Raw genomic sequence first — 15,944 nt, forward strand, 5'->3', positions numbered from 1 at the left:
TATGACACTCTAAACAAATGAATAGAGTATCACGTGCCTGTTTTGTGACGACAATTACTTAATTTTATCAACAAAGAAAAAATAGGCGTATTTATAATACGTTACTTAGGCAAAGACTGTAAAGAGTATAATGGCTTATGTAGAATGTAAAATTTGGCCTTTTTCTGGTGATATAGATCATATGGAAAAGCGTTGCGAAGCAATGAAAGAGGGTCATACCCACTATACCGCTAAGGCTTTAATCGATACTTCAGTTTGCAATAATTTTATTAGAAAAAACGTGGCTGATAAACTTGGATTGAAGTATGCCAAACCTTCCAAAAATATCTTGAAGATAGTACCGAATGCATTAGGTTTTATAGACTGTCTAGATTTATCTTTAAAAATCAAAGGGGAAGATAGTTTAGTGACAACTGATTGCGATGACCCCTTAAACGATTTTGTGGTGGTCGAAGAACCTAAAGCTGATCTTGTATTCGAATTAAAATGGCTGTGGTTACGAGAAGCAAAGATTGATATACGGAAAGATGGGATAAGGATCTATGGTAAATTTGTGCCATTCTTATTTAAGGATCCGAATACTGGAGAATTTTTACCTGAGCAAAGCTCACGAAGTAAGCTCAGATTTGATAAACAGATCCACGAAGTGAGCTCTGTGATATATCCGAAGGGTACAAAGTAAAAAAATTCCTATGTCGTGGTGAAGGCCACCTCTCCGTTATTACGGTTTTATGTACCATTTAACATTCTTATTTTTTTCTCATTATTTTCACGTATTTTCTTGATTTTGGCAATATCACTTTGTGAATTGTACGGGATAAAAAATTAGCTTATTAGAAAATCGGATGGAAACCTCTTCGATCAATCTCCAACTGACTATATTTTTACTTCGTACCCTCTGGGTAAATACTTTCTGCTTTGATCGCCTCCTCTATTGCGTTTTCTATCTCATTAGTGACCATAGGTCGTTCCTCTTTGGATAACTCGTAATATAATTTGTATAGGTGTTCTACACTTTTGAGAAGATTTTTCTTATTCGCATACCATTTTCTGTATCTCGTTATTTTTATATTATACGCCTCATCATCTGGAAATAGCATTACAGCGACATTTCTTACGTATTCATCGGGATTCTCTTCTTGCCGTAGTCTGCTCACGTAACCAGCATATTCTCTTATAAACTTACTGTCCTTCCTGTATCGTAAACGAAATCCTTCTTCCATTATTTTGATCTGTGCTTTTTCTATGTCTTTCCATGTGATTGTACCTTCTGAACTTGTTCCTTCTGAAACTGAACCGTTATCTTCCATAGCAAATTAGACTTTTCTTATACAAGTTACGTAAAATTTATTTCAAAAAAAAATTACCCTTAACTAATATAATAAATATGATTGTATGTTGAGATATTTACCTTATAAACCTAAACTTACTAGTATTTCATTAGGTATATCTTCCCCATATCGCTCCAAGGCTTGTAGATATAACGGGATACGACAGTCTCCATATGCCCATGTCGTAATCCTGTCATTTAATATCCACCTCTTGGAGTCAAGCGGATTTATACTCTTTTTTGTCCGTCGGATTATGTATGGTACGAATCGTTCACATTGTAAGAAATATGCAGTTCGTGGTTTATCTTCTACCCCTTCTAGAATACAACGCTCATAAATATCAATTGTTAGTTCTTTATTCACGAGAGATTTCTTAAGACCCTTAGATTTTTGTATATTTTTAGATGCATTTTCTGTTTCAACCACATATGATTTGGAACGATTACCTGCGTATCTGGTTATTCGTGTACCGGCATTCTCATCCTTCCACTTACCAATTACCTTCTTATTTTTTAGTTCTCGTGTACCGTCTGGCTTGGTTATCAATTGATCAGGTGGTAATTTTTTAAGTAATGGATGATCTTCTGGGTAGTCACTAAAATCAAACAAATCTGCATCTTCAACCATATCATCATATACATTTTCTGTTTCTATCTCAATAATGAACGAATCTGTATCGGTATAACAAAGTTTAGCTTTATCCCCATATTTTCTTTTAATGTGGTTATACCAGAAATCGTACATATAGTATTTACTTAAATCGAGAATCGTTGCTCCTACATAAATTGGCTTATTGAGTGTAACGTGAGTCTGCTTACGATGAACTGCGATTAGATTACTTCCATAGAAAATTTTTCGTCCGACTAATGCTGGATCAGCTAGCATCTTACGTAATCGGTGTTCCTCGCCAATAGGACGAACTAGATCAATCCTCTTACGTCTACGCACATCTTCCATGGTTTTACCGAATACAGCATTATTCATTAACTTCCATAAGTCTCTTTCGAAATCATTTTTAGCATTACGTCTTCGTAAAGTATTACCCATTATGTATGGTTCGAGCCATGGCGATTGGTCAAATTCTAATACTCGATATACATGCTCTAATTCCATTCCCAATGCAAGGCATTGTTGAAGATTTCGGTAGTTGAGGATATATCTGTCTTTCGTCTCTAATGTTGCAACTAATTTTTCCGTCTCAGCAAATTTTCCTTGGCTTAACTTTTTAATCATATTTTCCTGTTCTGGCCTGAGCTCTTCACGTGTGACTATTCGTCTTTTTGGACATAGAGGGAAGTCTGAATGAGATGGGTGTAATTTTTCTGGATATTTTAGTTTCACTTCCCATGCACTTCCACGTTTCGCCGTTGGTGAAATAGTTCGAATATTCGGTAAGTCCTTAAGGTCAAGCCAGCGGAATCCTCTTATAGGTAAATGCTGTATCATTGCCCATCCATATAGATTATTAGCATCCAAGTATAGAAGCCATTTATTAGCACGTTTTTTGTTGTACCCTTTCATTCCTGGAAAATTTGCTTTCGCTATTCGACGGGGGGCCATTGAATTCCCACCTCTCATTATGCGTTGGACAAACTCATGCATATCCTCTTGACCTTCGTGAAACAATTCTAACTTAACTTTGGTCACTTTTTTTGCTACATCAAATGCGTAGGATGGGAGTGTTATATAGTTGGCCGGATTAAGCTCAAATGCATCTATCATTACTGCCCTAAAATTCTGAAATGCGTCTGCTAAAATTAGTACATCTGTTTTTAGATAAAGCATATGATAATCCTCAAACGTTTTACAGTCAGTTTCTTGCCAAACTTTTTGTGCGTGGTCATACTGTTTTTGGCTAATGGTAAATATTTTTTCATGTTCGCAATCAGTAACTTCCTTATAGTCTTCGGATTTGCATTTACCATCACATTTTTTCCCCTTAATTTCATGTTTACACTTTTTGCACCCCTGTTTGCAATAATTTAATCCGCCTAGTGTGGTGTTAAATTCTTCTCTTGAGGGAAGTTTTGTTCGTGAGAAACGGCCTGGATCATTCAATTCATATGGATATTCATCTTTCTGGGTAAGTAATGGAAGTAGTTCCTTCGGAAAGCATTGAGCTAAAATTGGGAAACGTTTAGCAAGTTCGTCTGGGCTATTCACTCCACCACGCAGATTAGAAGCTATTTTCTCTAATGATGGAAGCTGGAATTGAATTGTGTCGATAAATTTGAATTGACCGATGGTAAAAGATTTGTAATTCTCCATATTGTCTGCAATAGGGTCTATTTTTTCTTCGGTAATTATACCTAGTTCCAGTAATTCGAGATGAAAATCATAATGCTTTCCACCCTGATATATGACTGGAATTTTTATCTCATCAGGCTTTAACTGTAATTGCAAATTACACTCTCGATGTGCAGCTCCACGATATTGACCAGTAATATGATCGTGATCCCTTACCTTATTCTTTTTTTCCTCTTTCAAGTTCTTTTTGCATATCACACATTTTACAGCTTCGTTAAAAGCTTTTTCCTCTTTTTTAGTCAAATGTTCTGTGCGATACAAGGACTTTTTGTATTTTATTCTTCGTGCATCACAGACTGTTCTAATACATCCCTGATGAGCTGCACCATTAAATTTTTGAGTTTCGTTATCAAAGTATTTGGCTTTGTTATATCTGACCTCCTGTAATAAGCCTTCACATAAATAGCACTTGCGTGCAGAATTATGATTCTCCCAATCACGTGCGGTCATTTTAAGCTCGACTGGATTTCTTAATATTTCCTTTACCATTTCTAAATCTTCCAGCATATTCTTCCACTTTTCCTCGATTGAGTTTGCTGTTCGTCTGAAGACATTACTTATTATCTCAGAGTCATTTTGAATCATTACGTATCCAAAACTATTATTCACTTGTTTTTGTATCTTCACAGTATTCTTATTTTTATCTTCCTCCTTTTCGTCTAATTTATTACTATCGCATTCATTATCAGGGTAAATTACGAATGGGGCTTTAAGTAATGCTTTTATGTTAGTGAATTGGGAAATATGCTTACCCTTCTTAGGGAAGATTTCTCGTTGGCCTGCATACGGATTATTTCTACCATGACAATTGTGAGCTATGTGATCTTCGAGTAAATCTAGTCTTGAGAATGGAGCTCTCAAACAATGCCTGCAGAAGTATTTGTGGTCATGATGCTTATTCCAATTTCGCATAATTCGATGCCAGCCTACTTCTCCATTAATAAGGCAGTAGTGAGTATTAAGACCTTCAGGAACATCATTTATATTACGGCGGTCTGTTAACCTTCTTCACCCTGTGTAAATAAAATCAAGTCAACAAGATGTTCCCTTCTATAATTATATTCTGAAATACGAAGAGGGTCTAGTTTGTGAGTTTTTAACTCTTTATCATTTTCAGAAAGAACAGGTTTAAAGACATTAACGGAAAATGAAGGGTTGTTTTCTTCGAATCTATCAATATCTCGTAAAGATGCGGGAGCGTTGATTCCTGTAAAATTTACCATACTCCCGTATCTCCTATTCCTACTAATCTCGTTAAGATGTTGTGCTCTCCTACCTTCCCTACGAAAAGTTTCACTTCTCAAATGCGCTTTGATACATTCATGAAAACAAAACTCATCATTATTCTTTGGATTAATTATACCGAGTTGTGGCTTATTCCAAGGTTTTGGTAATTCAAAATGTGAGCTACCCCGCAATGGTTGGTAGGCACTAATTTCGAGGTATACTTTTATTCCGTAGTCATATATCCAACCCGAATGAGCATTTCGCTCCATTTCATCAATTCTATCCAAAATAGTATGATATTGCTGAGCAATATATTCTTCTATACGATCTTGTCTAGTAATGGATATAATCTCACTAGGAAAAGCAATATCCTCTTCTTTTGTATATGAAGTATCGGTCATATGCCCTATAAAAAAAGTCTGTGTGATTTTTGTTGAAAAATCATTCAATTAAATTCACTACGATTTCTGTATATTTGACCATACAATAATTGTGCTAAAAATTGCAATAAATCACACAATTATTGCATGGTAATTCATTCAATAATTATCCTATTTTTGACCTGAATTTATACAATTATTGTGTGATTTTTGAGCCAAATTTTTTTAGGCCATATTTTAGGAATTATAGGTTAAATTTTACAGTAATAACAGGCAATTTATAAAGTGAAATTATGAATTTTTTTTATTGACTTAAAATATAAAAAATATACACAATATTTCATAAATAAAATACTAAATTTGATATAATCATAAATATAAAAATTTGTAAGAAAATAAAATAAATAAAGTATGTTAGTAACATGAAAGTAAATTAGTATTATCAAAGAAGAAAGTAAATTATTAGTGTAAGTAAATTATTAGTATTAAATAAAAAAGTATGAAGTTAGTGAAGAAAGCAAATTAGTAGTGTTAAAAAGTACTAAATTATTAGTGTTAGTAATAAAAAAGTATGAAGTTAGTGAAGAAAGCAAATTAGTAGTGTTAAAAAGTAAATTATTAGTATTAGTAATAAAAAAAAGTATGAAGTTAGTGAAGAAAGCAAGTTAGTAACATTAAAATGTAAAAAGTTAGGAAAATAAAAAGATAAAGAACACAAGTTTTTCTTACCTGATATTTTAAAAGAAAGTTGAAGAAAAGTTAAAAGGTTAAAAAAACATAAACAAAAACATTTCGCGTCGTCATATTTATTTTGACGATCAGATCACGTGATCAACATATATAATTTTAAGAGTTGATTTTTACCGCATAATTCTGGCCAAATTATAATTCCGGTCAGAACTAATTGTGTAACCTAATAAAAAGTTTTTGACTTTTTTTTAGTTACAAGATGATACAAAAATTTCACCAATGGGTCCAGAAGATGCCCATTTATAAGCAATTATGCAGTTGAATTTTATGTAACCTTACTGCATAAATCACTTTACTTAGGAAAATCTATTTGTAATGGTTAAAAGTGGTCTATTCGACCCTAAAAGTGGTCAAATGTAACCATACAGGTAAGATGGAAAGTAGTATAGTAGGATTACCCAAAAATTGCTTTCTGTATCCTAAATTTAAGTCTATTTTCAAGTTGTACAATAATCACAATTTTTATTGTACAAAAATTGAATGTTTTCTGTATCCTAAATTTAAGTTGTATAAAAATCACACAAAAATTGAACATTTTCTATATCTTAAATTTAAGTTGTACAAAAATTGCATACTTTTAATATGCTTTGAAAAACTTCATAGCTATTTTTATCCAAAAATCTGCAATAATTGTACAATTTCCACACGGACTTGAACAAATATTGTACAAAAATTGGATGATTTTTTTTCATAGGGATGGGCAATGTGAACAATTTTAGTTTTAATACCTCCTAATCGGGCCAATTCAGTACTATAAATCTCACTAATTGGTTTTTCATTATCTTCAAACATGAGAAGAGGATCACGCCTAAAAGGGTAATTTTCTGGAATATTAGCAACGTAATCACGACATAAACTATTATTCCCGACTCTACTTGCCTCTATTAATCTTTTAGGAGCAGGATCATCTATTAATCGAAATATCATAGTTGAGTCCTCTTCATTGTTCTCATTTTCCCCTTCATCGGCAGTATCATATTCGCTGGAGGAGTCACTGATGTTATCACTGCCCTCATTTTCCTCATAGTCTCCATTATCAGGTGGATCATCATGTGAATCTGAAGGTAGGTCACGACCCCAAGGAAGGAAGTAGCCAAAGAGATTGCCGAGTGAACCAAAGATAGAACCTAATAAGCTACTCATTTTTTCGTCTATTAACCGTACTATATATATATTCAATTACAAAAATGATTTTTGAATTTTTAATTAATTGTAATTGACATTTTTTTTTCTCTCCAAAGCTTTGAACGTATCCTTTGCTGACCGCATGGAATGCAAATCAGTAAAAATGAGTTGGTACCATTACCGCAGTATATGCATGGTTTGGGGTGTTGTACCCTGTCTTATTGCAAATGCGTGCTTTCCACAGTATTCTTTTTGAGTAGAACGGGTACAGTATTCTTTTGTCCCCTTAACTAACCAATGACAAGGCATACTGATGGACTATTTTAAATGAGTTATCTCTATAGCTAGCTTACATATTCAAAATGGACATTGACCTGTAACTCGGAAAGAAGTCACATAAGTGTGGTCATGTAAATGTGGACGTGTATGAGTATGCATAAGAATGTAAACGTATAGGTCAAAATGTAGGCATAAGTGTGAAAACGTATAGGACAAAATGAAACTCCCCTCAGAGGGGAGTTTCATATAATATGATAGCATAAAAGTGATATTATGATATAAAAGCGAAAGACCTGAATTGGCGAGATGCCTGTGGCATCATCGCAGAGATGCTTTCATTTTATATATATCAATAGTCGCAGGAGGGGAGTAAGCATGTGATATGTAGGCATATAGACGAAAAAAAATGGAGCCAAAAATAAGAACTCACCGCAGAAGGGGAGTTAGCAGGCAAATGAGCGTCAACAATTTTGGCTCCAAAAATGAGAACACACCGCAGAAGGGGAGTTAGCAGGGTGGAAGTAGGCGTATAAGCGACAACAATTTTGGCTCCAAAGCGCCCACAAATCAACTACTGCTATTGAAAAGATGAAATACGGGCTTACTGTAAATTCATTAAATTAAGATAAAAGGAAGAATTATTTGCTAAGTCTGTTCGAATTAGAAATCAATAAGCGAAAATAAGTGTCCATCTGAGAATAAACTAGGTTAAAAAAGAAGGAATAAATGTTTGTCATCAACTTTAAAGAATAGGAGAAGAACATTTTTGGACGAAGATATGAGAAAACCTCCATTAGGAAACGCGAACAAAACATCATTACTGACTAAAGAACACAGGATATTCGAAATCAGAAGAAAATGGAAAGCATTGAAAGAATTTAAATAATAGTTATTGGGTAGAGGGTTGAAATATCACCGAACTGCGAAGCAGTTCGGATGATATTTTAACCATCATACCCATATGAAAAGCATAGTAAACAATAGGTATTTTACCTACAAAAATTAGAAGTGTGTGATAATTAATCTATATGATGTAATGCGTCAAAAATATCGAAGATCTTTACGTAATAATAATTTATCTAAAAGAATATCAGTATGTTAAGAACGACATGATCCTATTTGGCTGCATAATAAAAACTTTACACGGATGACTTCAAGAAAAACAAATTATCGAAAATAATTACAATAAACATGATAATAATTAATGGTTATTACTAGATAAGACTGAGAGAAAAATTTCAAAGAAATAGATGGTTTAAATAGTTCACAGTAAAAAATCTGATTCGTGTTTTATCTTTCCATGTTTTTTCCGTGAATGTATCATTTTAATGGAATTTATAGCCTTAAATCATGGAAATTTTCATCTCGCTAACACGGATATCCGTGAATGTATCATTTTCACGGAATTTTTACGGAAGACACGGAGAAATAATGGAAATATTCGGATAAAAATTTTTTATAGGGGTTATAATTAGAAGGTTTTGGAAAATCAAAGAAAAAAATATATATTAAAATAGCTAAAAATAAAGATAACAAGCTTAGATTGATATAGGTATAAATAGTTCTTTTAAGCAAATGGAACATCTCTTGATATATAGAATGGGTAGTTAAGTTCGTACGATTATATACTTGGTCTAAGTATTTCTACAATAGAGTTTATAAATGTAATTTAATTATACCTAAAAAAGAAATGCATTTATCAAAAAGAAAGAAAAAAATTATATCGACGCCATGTGTAACAAGTGCTACGTGCAGCGACTGCAGCGTTGGAACTATTTTCAAGTGCTATAACGCTGCCGTAATAAATGCTATCTCTTTAAAGGTTTATAGTGTTACATTAAAAATAATATTTTTATAAAATAAAACTTTATAGTATTTAAGAATAAATTCCCCGAATTAATATTAATGCTAGAAATATAAATTTACCACAATTTGATAGTAGTTCTTAATAATAAACTAAAATTAACCAACCTTTTTACAATTGCTAAATAAAAAAGTTATTTTTAAAAAACTAAAGATTACAAATTGAAATAGCCTAATATTTATTAATTTTATAAATATGTTATTGTCACGATTAGATGCACTGAAATATTCTAATAGGCCAACTTTTTTTAAAATTAATTTTATTCTTACAGTTCAAAGGATAACACTTTTTGTAAAATTGTTTTGCTATAATATTTCCGTTATTTGTTGCTTTCTCATACCAACATTTGGCTTGTATTTTATCTATTTTAGTTCCAATTCCATAATAAAAACAATTGCCAAGTTGGTATTGAGCATCAGAAATTTCTTGATTAGCCATAATTTCATAATATTTAAATGCTTTAATTTCATTTTTTTCAACACCTTTTCCTAATCTATAACAGGTTGCAAGATATAGTATTGCAGTGGTGTTTCCATTCTTAGTTGCTTCTTTATAAAAATGAAATGACTTTTTTGCATTTACATCAGTTCCAATACCAAATTCGTAACAATTTCCTAGATATAATTGTCCAATAATACATCCATTTTCAGCGGACTTCTGATACCAATAAAATGACAAATTTTTATTAAGGTTAGTTCCATATCCGTCATAATAACATTTAGCAAGATATACTTGTGCAATTGGACAATTATCATCCGCTGCTTTTGAAAACATTTCAAATGCTCTACTGGCATTTTCTTCTACACCAATATTATAATAATAGAAGAATCCAAGAAACCAAATGTATTGTGATTTATCTTGATTTTTTAATAACCATTTTATAAGTTGATCTGTAACTTGATTTGTTTGCAATATTTGTTTTCTTATCAATTGTTGGACTTGATAAAAAGTTATACCTCTATCATGTTTTTTAATAACAAATGCAATTAGTCTATTAACATCGAGAAAATTGATTAGATTTACTGATGATTCAGTTACATCTGAGCTCACACTTAGAAAGCTATTTGCATAGTTTTGATTCAGTGAATTCCTTTCATATTCATATTTAATAATATTGTATTCACCATTTGATAATATTAGTTCATTATTCAAATCAATGTTATTAATTGAATCAGAACTAACAATGCTTAGTTTATCATTTACTAGTACTAATTCATTATTTAAGTCCACAGTTGCCTTGCTTAACACCGAATTTATATCACAGTCATCCATTGAGTAGATTTCTTTTTTTTCATTAATATTATCAATAATTATATCATTTTCCACAAGAGAAATTATTGATTTAAGAATTGTAACAATTTCTTGCATATTTGGGCGTTTATTTGGTTCATCTCTCCAACATTCTAATCAATTTAATAAATAAATTGAGTATTTATATAGAGATACAATATATAAATTAGTAATTAATTATTACCTCTATACAAGTTATTGTATTTAACAGGGGTTCCGTCAATAATTTTTTCTCTTTTACCATTCAATATAGATAAAGCTAAACTTACATCATAATCAGTCTCATAAAAAGGTTTATGGCCACTTGAAATTTGCCATAATAAAACTCCAATACTATACACATCAGATTTTTTATCCAATTTATAGTTCGGATTGTCTAATTTCTTTGGATCTATATAAGGTATCATACCAAATATTTTTGATGTATTACTTGATGCTTCAGTAATTTTTTTTGATAAACCAAAATCTGCTAATTTAATGTTTTTCTTGTGTATAAGTACATTATTGCCATGCTTTAATTACATAGAATAGTCATGTTAAAACGTTTATTACAATAAATAAATTAAAAAATAAGACTTAAAAAATAAATTACCAAATCACGATGAATAATATTATTTTCATGCAAAAATTCTATAGCACTAGCAAGCTGTGACGCCAAGATATATTTGTTGTTCCAATCAAGTTCATTAATATGCTCGTTTAAATACGTATTTAGTGTACCGCTATCGGCGTATTCTAATACAAATGAATATTCTTGGATTGCGTCTAAATAAGAACAAATTTGGCAATAAGAAGAGTTTTTTTACGTTATATATAATATAAATTTAATATTTACCGACTTCTACTCTTGTAATTCCATATAATCGTATAATACTTTCATGATAATTAACACTTAGGTGTAATTTTAACTAAGGTTATATAAAAGTATAAAAATAATTGATCATTTTTATTAAATTAAAGCTTTTAAAATAATACTAGTAGTATATTATATGTACCTCTTTTACAACTTCTTTAAGAGTTTGTTTATCATAGTTAAAAGATTTCAAAGCTAAAGAGTGATCGGAATTTTTTCGATTAACACGATAAACATTTCCGTATGCACCACTTCCTATTAATTGAATATTTTTGAAGTCTGAATATTTATATAATTCGATATGTTCTTCGATAATTGATCTTTCCAACCAGTTAACGTAATAATTTAAATCTTCTACTTTGGTATTTTTTGACATTTTTTTTTCTGAATTTACTATATGATAAAAAAATTAACGGTCACTTATTTATTTATTATGGTTATTTTGACCACATGATCATTTGAGTTTACGGAGTCTCAATATGTAGTGCTACCCACATTTTTAGGATCTTCAGAGGTACAAGTGATTGAATGATTGTAATTTGCAACAGATGTCGATCATCCATTAAGAAAAATAAATATTTACGAAGATAAAAATAATAAAATAGTATTTGACAATATATATTTTATGAAATCTTTCAATTTTCATACATAAATTGGTTAATAAATTAAATTTTATATTCGTAGTTGTAAATAGAAATAGAAAGAGAATTAAATAAGGGAAGAATTAGGTTGTTATTGTGATGTTGTTTTATAATATCATATGATTACTTGTAAAATTTAGTAGTGAATACTTTATTAATTTCGTTATAATTTCAATAATCGAAAAAAAAATTTATATTTCATATCATGTGAATTTATATTTAAGTTATGGGGCAAGAAATAACGAAAAATTTAATTATCGGAGATGATAAACTAAGGAAAAATTATAAGATATCGATAATATCTATTTTTCATGCCGTATTTTTTTTATTGTCGTCAAAAATCGAGTAAATCTAACCAAAATAAGCTTAACACATTTTATATAATAAACGCAAATTCCTTTCTAAGTTGAAAAAATTTTTTTGGTCGTTGTTTCGTTCTTTTTACAGATGATTTCAAAAATAGAAAATAGTAAACTTCGTTATGACTTTTAAAAAAATTATTATTTATTAGCTTTCAATTTGAATGAACAAATTTGGAAGAAAACAAATAAGAAACTATTAGATTCGCATACGTTTGGCGCAGATAACAATGCGCAGTATTAACATCGATCATTTCCTAAATCGTTATTAGAGTACGTAATACTTACTAAGCACGCACGTAATGTCGTAATGTCATAATGTATTAATTTCAACAAAAAAAAACCATTCGTCCACTAATCATCTCAAACTCAAACTCAAACTCAAAAAAAAAAAAAATGTCCTTAAATAATAATATTTCAAAGGATAATGAAATTTTTTTAAAGGAATTTTTAAAAGATTTTTATCGTCAAATTATAAAAATAGAATATTATCCTAAATTTAGAAATATATTAAAGGAATGGATAAAAGATTATTTAAATTATAATGAAAAAAATCCTGAAATAATTTTAAAATTAATGGAAAATCATAAAGAAAATGAAAATTGGTTTTCAAGTTTAATAGGATTTTTTTATGAACATATTTTAAATAATAAAATTGATAAATGTTTAATTTTAAATTTTTATTTATCATCAATTAAAAATTATGAAAATGATGATGATAAAAAAAAATTAAATTCTATGTATCAATTAATTAATATTATTATATCAAAATATTTATTATCATTTCATTATTATAGAGATATTATTTTAGATAAAAATGATTTTATGGTAAAAAATTTGGAAAATGTACATGTAATGTCACATGGTAATGATCAGTTTGAAAATTTTAATGGGTTGAAAATAAATTTACGTAAAGATGAAATAAATATTATGGAGAAATATTTTGATTCGTTAGACAAATGTCCAAATGAAATTCAATCAGATTATATCAAAAAGAAAGAATCGGTAGAATATGGAATTGGAAAATTTAAAGATAAATATAAAACATTGGAATTTTATTCAATATCAGCAGAAGAAGGAAATTCTAGTGCACAAAATAATTTAGGATATTGTTATCAAAATGGAATAGGAATAACAAAAGATGAGAAGCAAGCATTTAATTGGTTTTTAAATGCTGCAAATAAAGGAGATGTATGTGCAAAATATAATGTAGGTATTTGTTATCAAAATGGGATAGGAATAAATAAAGATGAAAAGAAAGCTTTTGAATGGTATCTAGAATCTGCAAAAGGAGAATACTCATATGCACAAAATAACCTTGGAAATTTATATCAAAATGGTAAAGGCGTGGAAAAAGATTTGGAAAAGGCTGTTTACTGGTATAACAAGGCAGCTGAAAGTGGAAATAAATTTGCACAATATAATTTAGGAAATTGTTATAAAAATGGGAATGGTATAAAAAAAGATGAAAGAAAAGCATTTGAGTATTATAAAAAATCAGCTACTCAAGAATATTTAATTGCACAATTTGAACTTGGAAATTGTTATAATAAAGGAATTGGAATTATAATTGATAATGTAAAAGCATTTGAATTATATAAAATAGTAGCTAATAAAGGATATTCCATCGCACAATATAATTTAGGTAATTATTATAAAAATGGATATAATGTTGTGAAAAAAGATGATAGTAAATGTTTTAAATATTATAAAAAGTCAGCTGATCAAGGATATTTAGAAGCTCAATTTGAACTCGGAAATTGTTATGCAAAAGGAATTGGAGCTGAAGTTGATAAAGTAAAAGCATTTGAATTATATGAAATAGCGGCTGAAAAAGGACATGTTATTGCACAATATAATTTAGGTAATTGCTATAAACATGGAGATAATAATGTAGAAAAAGACAAAAGAAAATGTTTTGAATATTATAAAAAGTCAGCTTATCAGGGACATTTAGAAGCCCAATTTGAGCTTGGATGTTGTTATTATAAGGGAATTGGGACTGAAGTTGATAAAACAAAAGCACTTGAATTATTTAGATTAGCAGGTGAAGGAGGACATAAAAAAGCACAAAATAATCTTGGCGCTTTATATTGCAATGGTAATGGTATTGAAAGAGATTTAGAAAAAGCTTTTTACTGGTTTAGCAAAGCAGCAGAAAATGGATATAGAGTAGCACAATATAATCTAGGTGAATGTTATGAATTGGGAAATGGTGTAGAAAAAGATGAAGTTAAAGCATTCGAATTTTATAATAAATCGGCTAATAGTGGGTATAAAAATGCAAAATTTCTGCTTGGATATTTTTATGTAAATGGTATTGGCACTGAAATTAATAAAGAAAAAGGATTTGAATTATATTATAAGGCAGCTGGTTGTCATTTCGATGTTACTCTCTTTGAAAATGATGAGTTAATTGTAAAAGATTTAGATAAAGTTAATTATTGGTACCATAAAGCTGCGGAAAATGATAATAAATTTGCATTATATAAATTAGGAGAATTTTATGAATTAGGCAAAGGTGTTGGAAAGAATGATATTAGATCATTTGAATTTTATAAAAAATCAGCTGCTCAAGGATTTGCTGACGCTCAATATAAAATTGGATATTATTATGAGAAAGGAATTGGAACTAATATAGATAAAGAAAAGGCATTTGAATTGTATAAAATAGCTGCAACAGAAGGAAATGTCAATGCACATAAAAGTCCTGTAGATTATATGAAAAAGTTGAAGACATTGTTATTAAAGAAAAGAAAAAAAAAATAGAAAATAAAAAAAAATTTAGAAAATGGTTGACAGAGGTGTTTAATGCTCTTTTACAATGAATCCAATTTATTAGTTATATTTTAAATTAAATATTTATCATTATTTATATTCTCACTTTTCAGTTTTCACAAATTCTTAGTTAGTTCTTTCCTCTTTGCTTACAATTTTTGTATTTTTATGCTTACAATGTACTGACATCTTATTTTATTTATTATTATTTTATATTTTTTTTATAAATAAATACCAAACTTTACATAGTATTAATATATATAAATTAACGCAATTCTCCAGTTAATAATTTTGATTCAATCTACCATTCATTTATTCTTAATTAGCTCGGAGGGGTTTACTATATGGTGAACTAAAGTATTATGGCCCGAACAATAAAACAAATATGATGAATTCACATATCGAATAATTCAATCGCAAATTTACTTTAATTTGATTCTCGAACTTAATTTTGTTAAAACCATAGTTTTTAGTACTTGGTAATCACAAGAAAGGTTTAAAGACAGACGTAAACACTAAAATTTCCTAAGAGTTATTCAATACAGGTGCGAACATTTTACTAAAAATTAACTCTGAAACTTTTCCTGATAACAGTTAAATGGTGAGTTTTGGGTTGTAGTAATCTCCTAGATAATTTTTTTATTGTATTTTCAAATTATTATGTTCAGGCACAGATTATTTTTGTTTTATTCGGCCGCATCATTTCAAATGTTTATTTACGAGAACCTAAAAATTTTGTTTGTGTGACCTTACATAAATG

The 15,944-nt window shown here is 29.6% G+C and overlaps 6 protein-coding genes across 6 annotated transcripts; 2 read left to right on the forward strand and 4 right to left on the reverse strand.

Moving 5' to 3' along the window:
* Positions 1-130: 130 nt before the first annotated feature.
* On the forward strand, positions 131-682 carry OCT59_028498 (uncharacterized protein; the record flags this gene model as incomplete). Its single annotated transcript, XM_025308448.2, has 1 exon — positions 131-682. The coding sequence occupies one exon, from the start codon at positions 131-133 to the stop codon at positions 680-682; it is 552 nt and encodes a 183-aa protein (XP_025179992.2).
* Positions 683-884: 202 nt separating this feature from the next.
* On the reverse strand, positions 885-1,310 carry OCT59_028499 (uncharacterized protein; the record flags this gene model as incomplete). Its single annotated transcript, XM_066147329.1, has 1 exon — positions 885-1,310. The coding sequence occupies one exon, from the start codon at positions 1,308-1,310 to the stop codon at positions 885-887; it is 426 nt and encodes a 141-aa protein (XP_065994046.1).
* A 102-nt stretch (positions 1,311-1,412) lies between these two features.
* OCT59_028500 (uncharacterized protein) lies at positions 1,413-5,266 on the reverse strand (the record flags this gene model as incomplete). The annotated part of the gene is made up of 5 exons (XM_066147330.1): positions 1,413-1,648; positions 2,150-3,082; positions 3,254-3,722; positions 3,795-4,570; positions 4,642-5,266. The coding sequence occupies 5 exons, from the start codon at positions 5,264-5,266 to the stop codon at positions 1,413-1,415; spliced, it is 3,039 nt and encodes a 1,012-aa protein (XP_065994047.1).
* Positions 5,267-6,604: 1,338 nt separating this feature from the next.
* Positions 6,605-6,922, reverse strand: OCT59_028501 (uncharacterized protein; the record flags this gene model as incomplete). The annotated part of the gene is made up of 1 exon (XM_066147331.1): positions 6,605-6,922. The coding sequence occupies one exon, from the start codon at positions 6,920-6,922 to the stop codon at positions 6,605-6,607; it is 318 nt and encodes a 105-aa protein (XP_065994048.1).
* Positions 6,923-9,473: 2,551 nt separating this feature from the next.
* On the reverse strand, positions 9,474-11,782 carry OCT59_028502 (uncharacterized protein; the record flags this gene model as incomplete). The annotated part of the gene is made up of 5 exons (XM_025310679.2): positions 9,474-10,666; positions 10,738-11,065; positions 11,146-11,318; positions 11,389-11,461; positions 11,549-11,782. 5 exons carry the CDS (start codon positions 11,780-11,782, stop codon positions 9,474-9,476), a joined length of 2,001 nt encoding a protein of 666 aa, XP_025179991.2.
* Positions 11,783-12,802: 1,020 nt separating this feature from the next.
* On the forward strand, positions 12,803-15,175 carry OCT59_028503 (uncharacterized protein; the record flags this gene model as incomplete). The annotated part of the gene is made up of 2 exons (XM_066147333.1): positions 12,803-13,859; positions 14,271-15,175. The coding sequence occupies 2 exons, from the start codon at positions 12,803-12,805 to the stop codon at positions 15,173-15,175; spliced, it is 1,962 nt and encodes a 653-aa protein (XP_065994049.1).
* Between the last annotated feature and the right edge of the window lie 769 nt (positions 15,176-15,944).

This window comes from Rhizophagus irregularis, chromosome 8 (assembly GCF_026210795.1).
Source record: "Rhizophagus irregularis chromosome 8, complete sequence".
Classification (NCBI taxonomy): Eukaryota; Fungi; Glomeromycota; class Glomeromycetes; order Glomerales; family Glomeraceae; genus Rhizophagus; species Rhizophagus irregularis.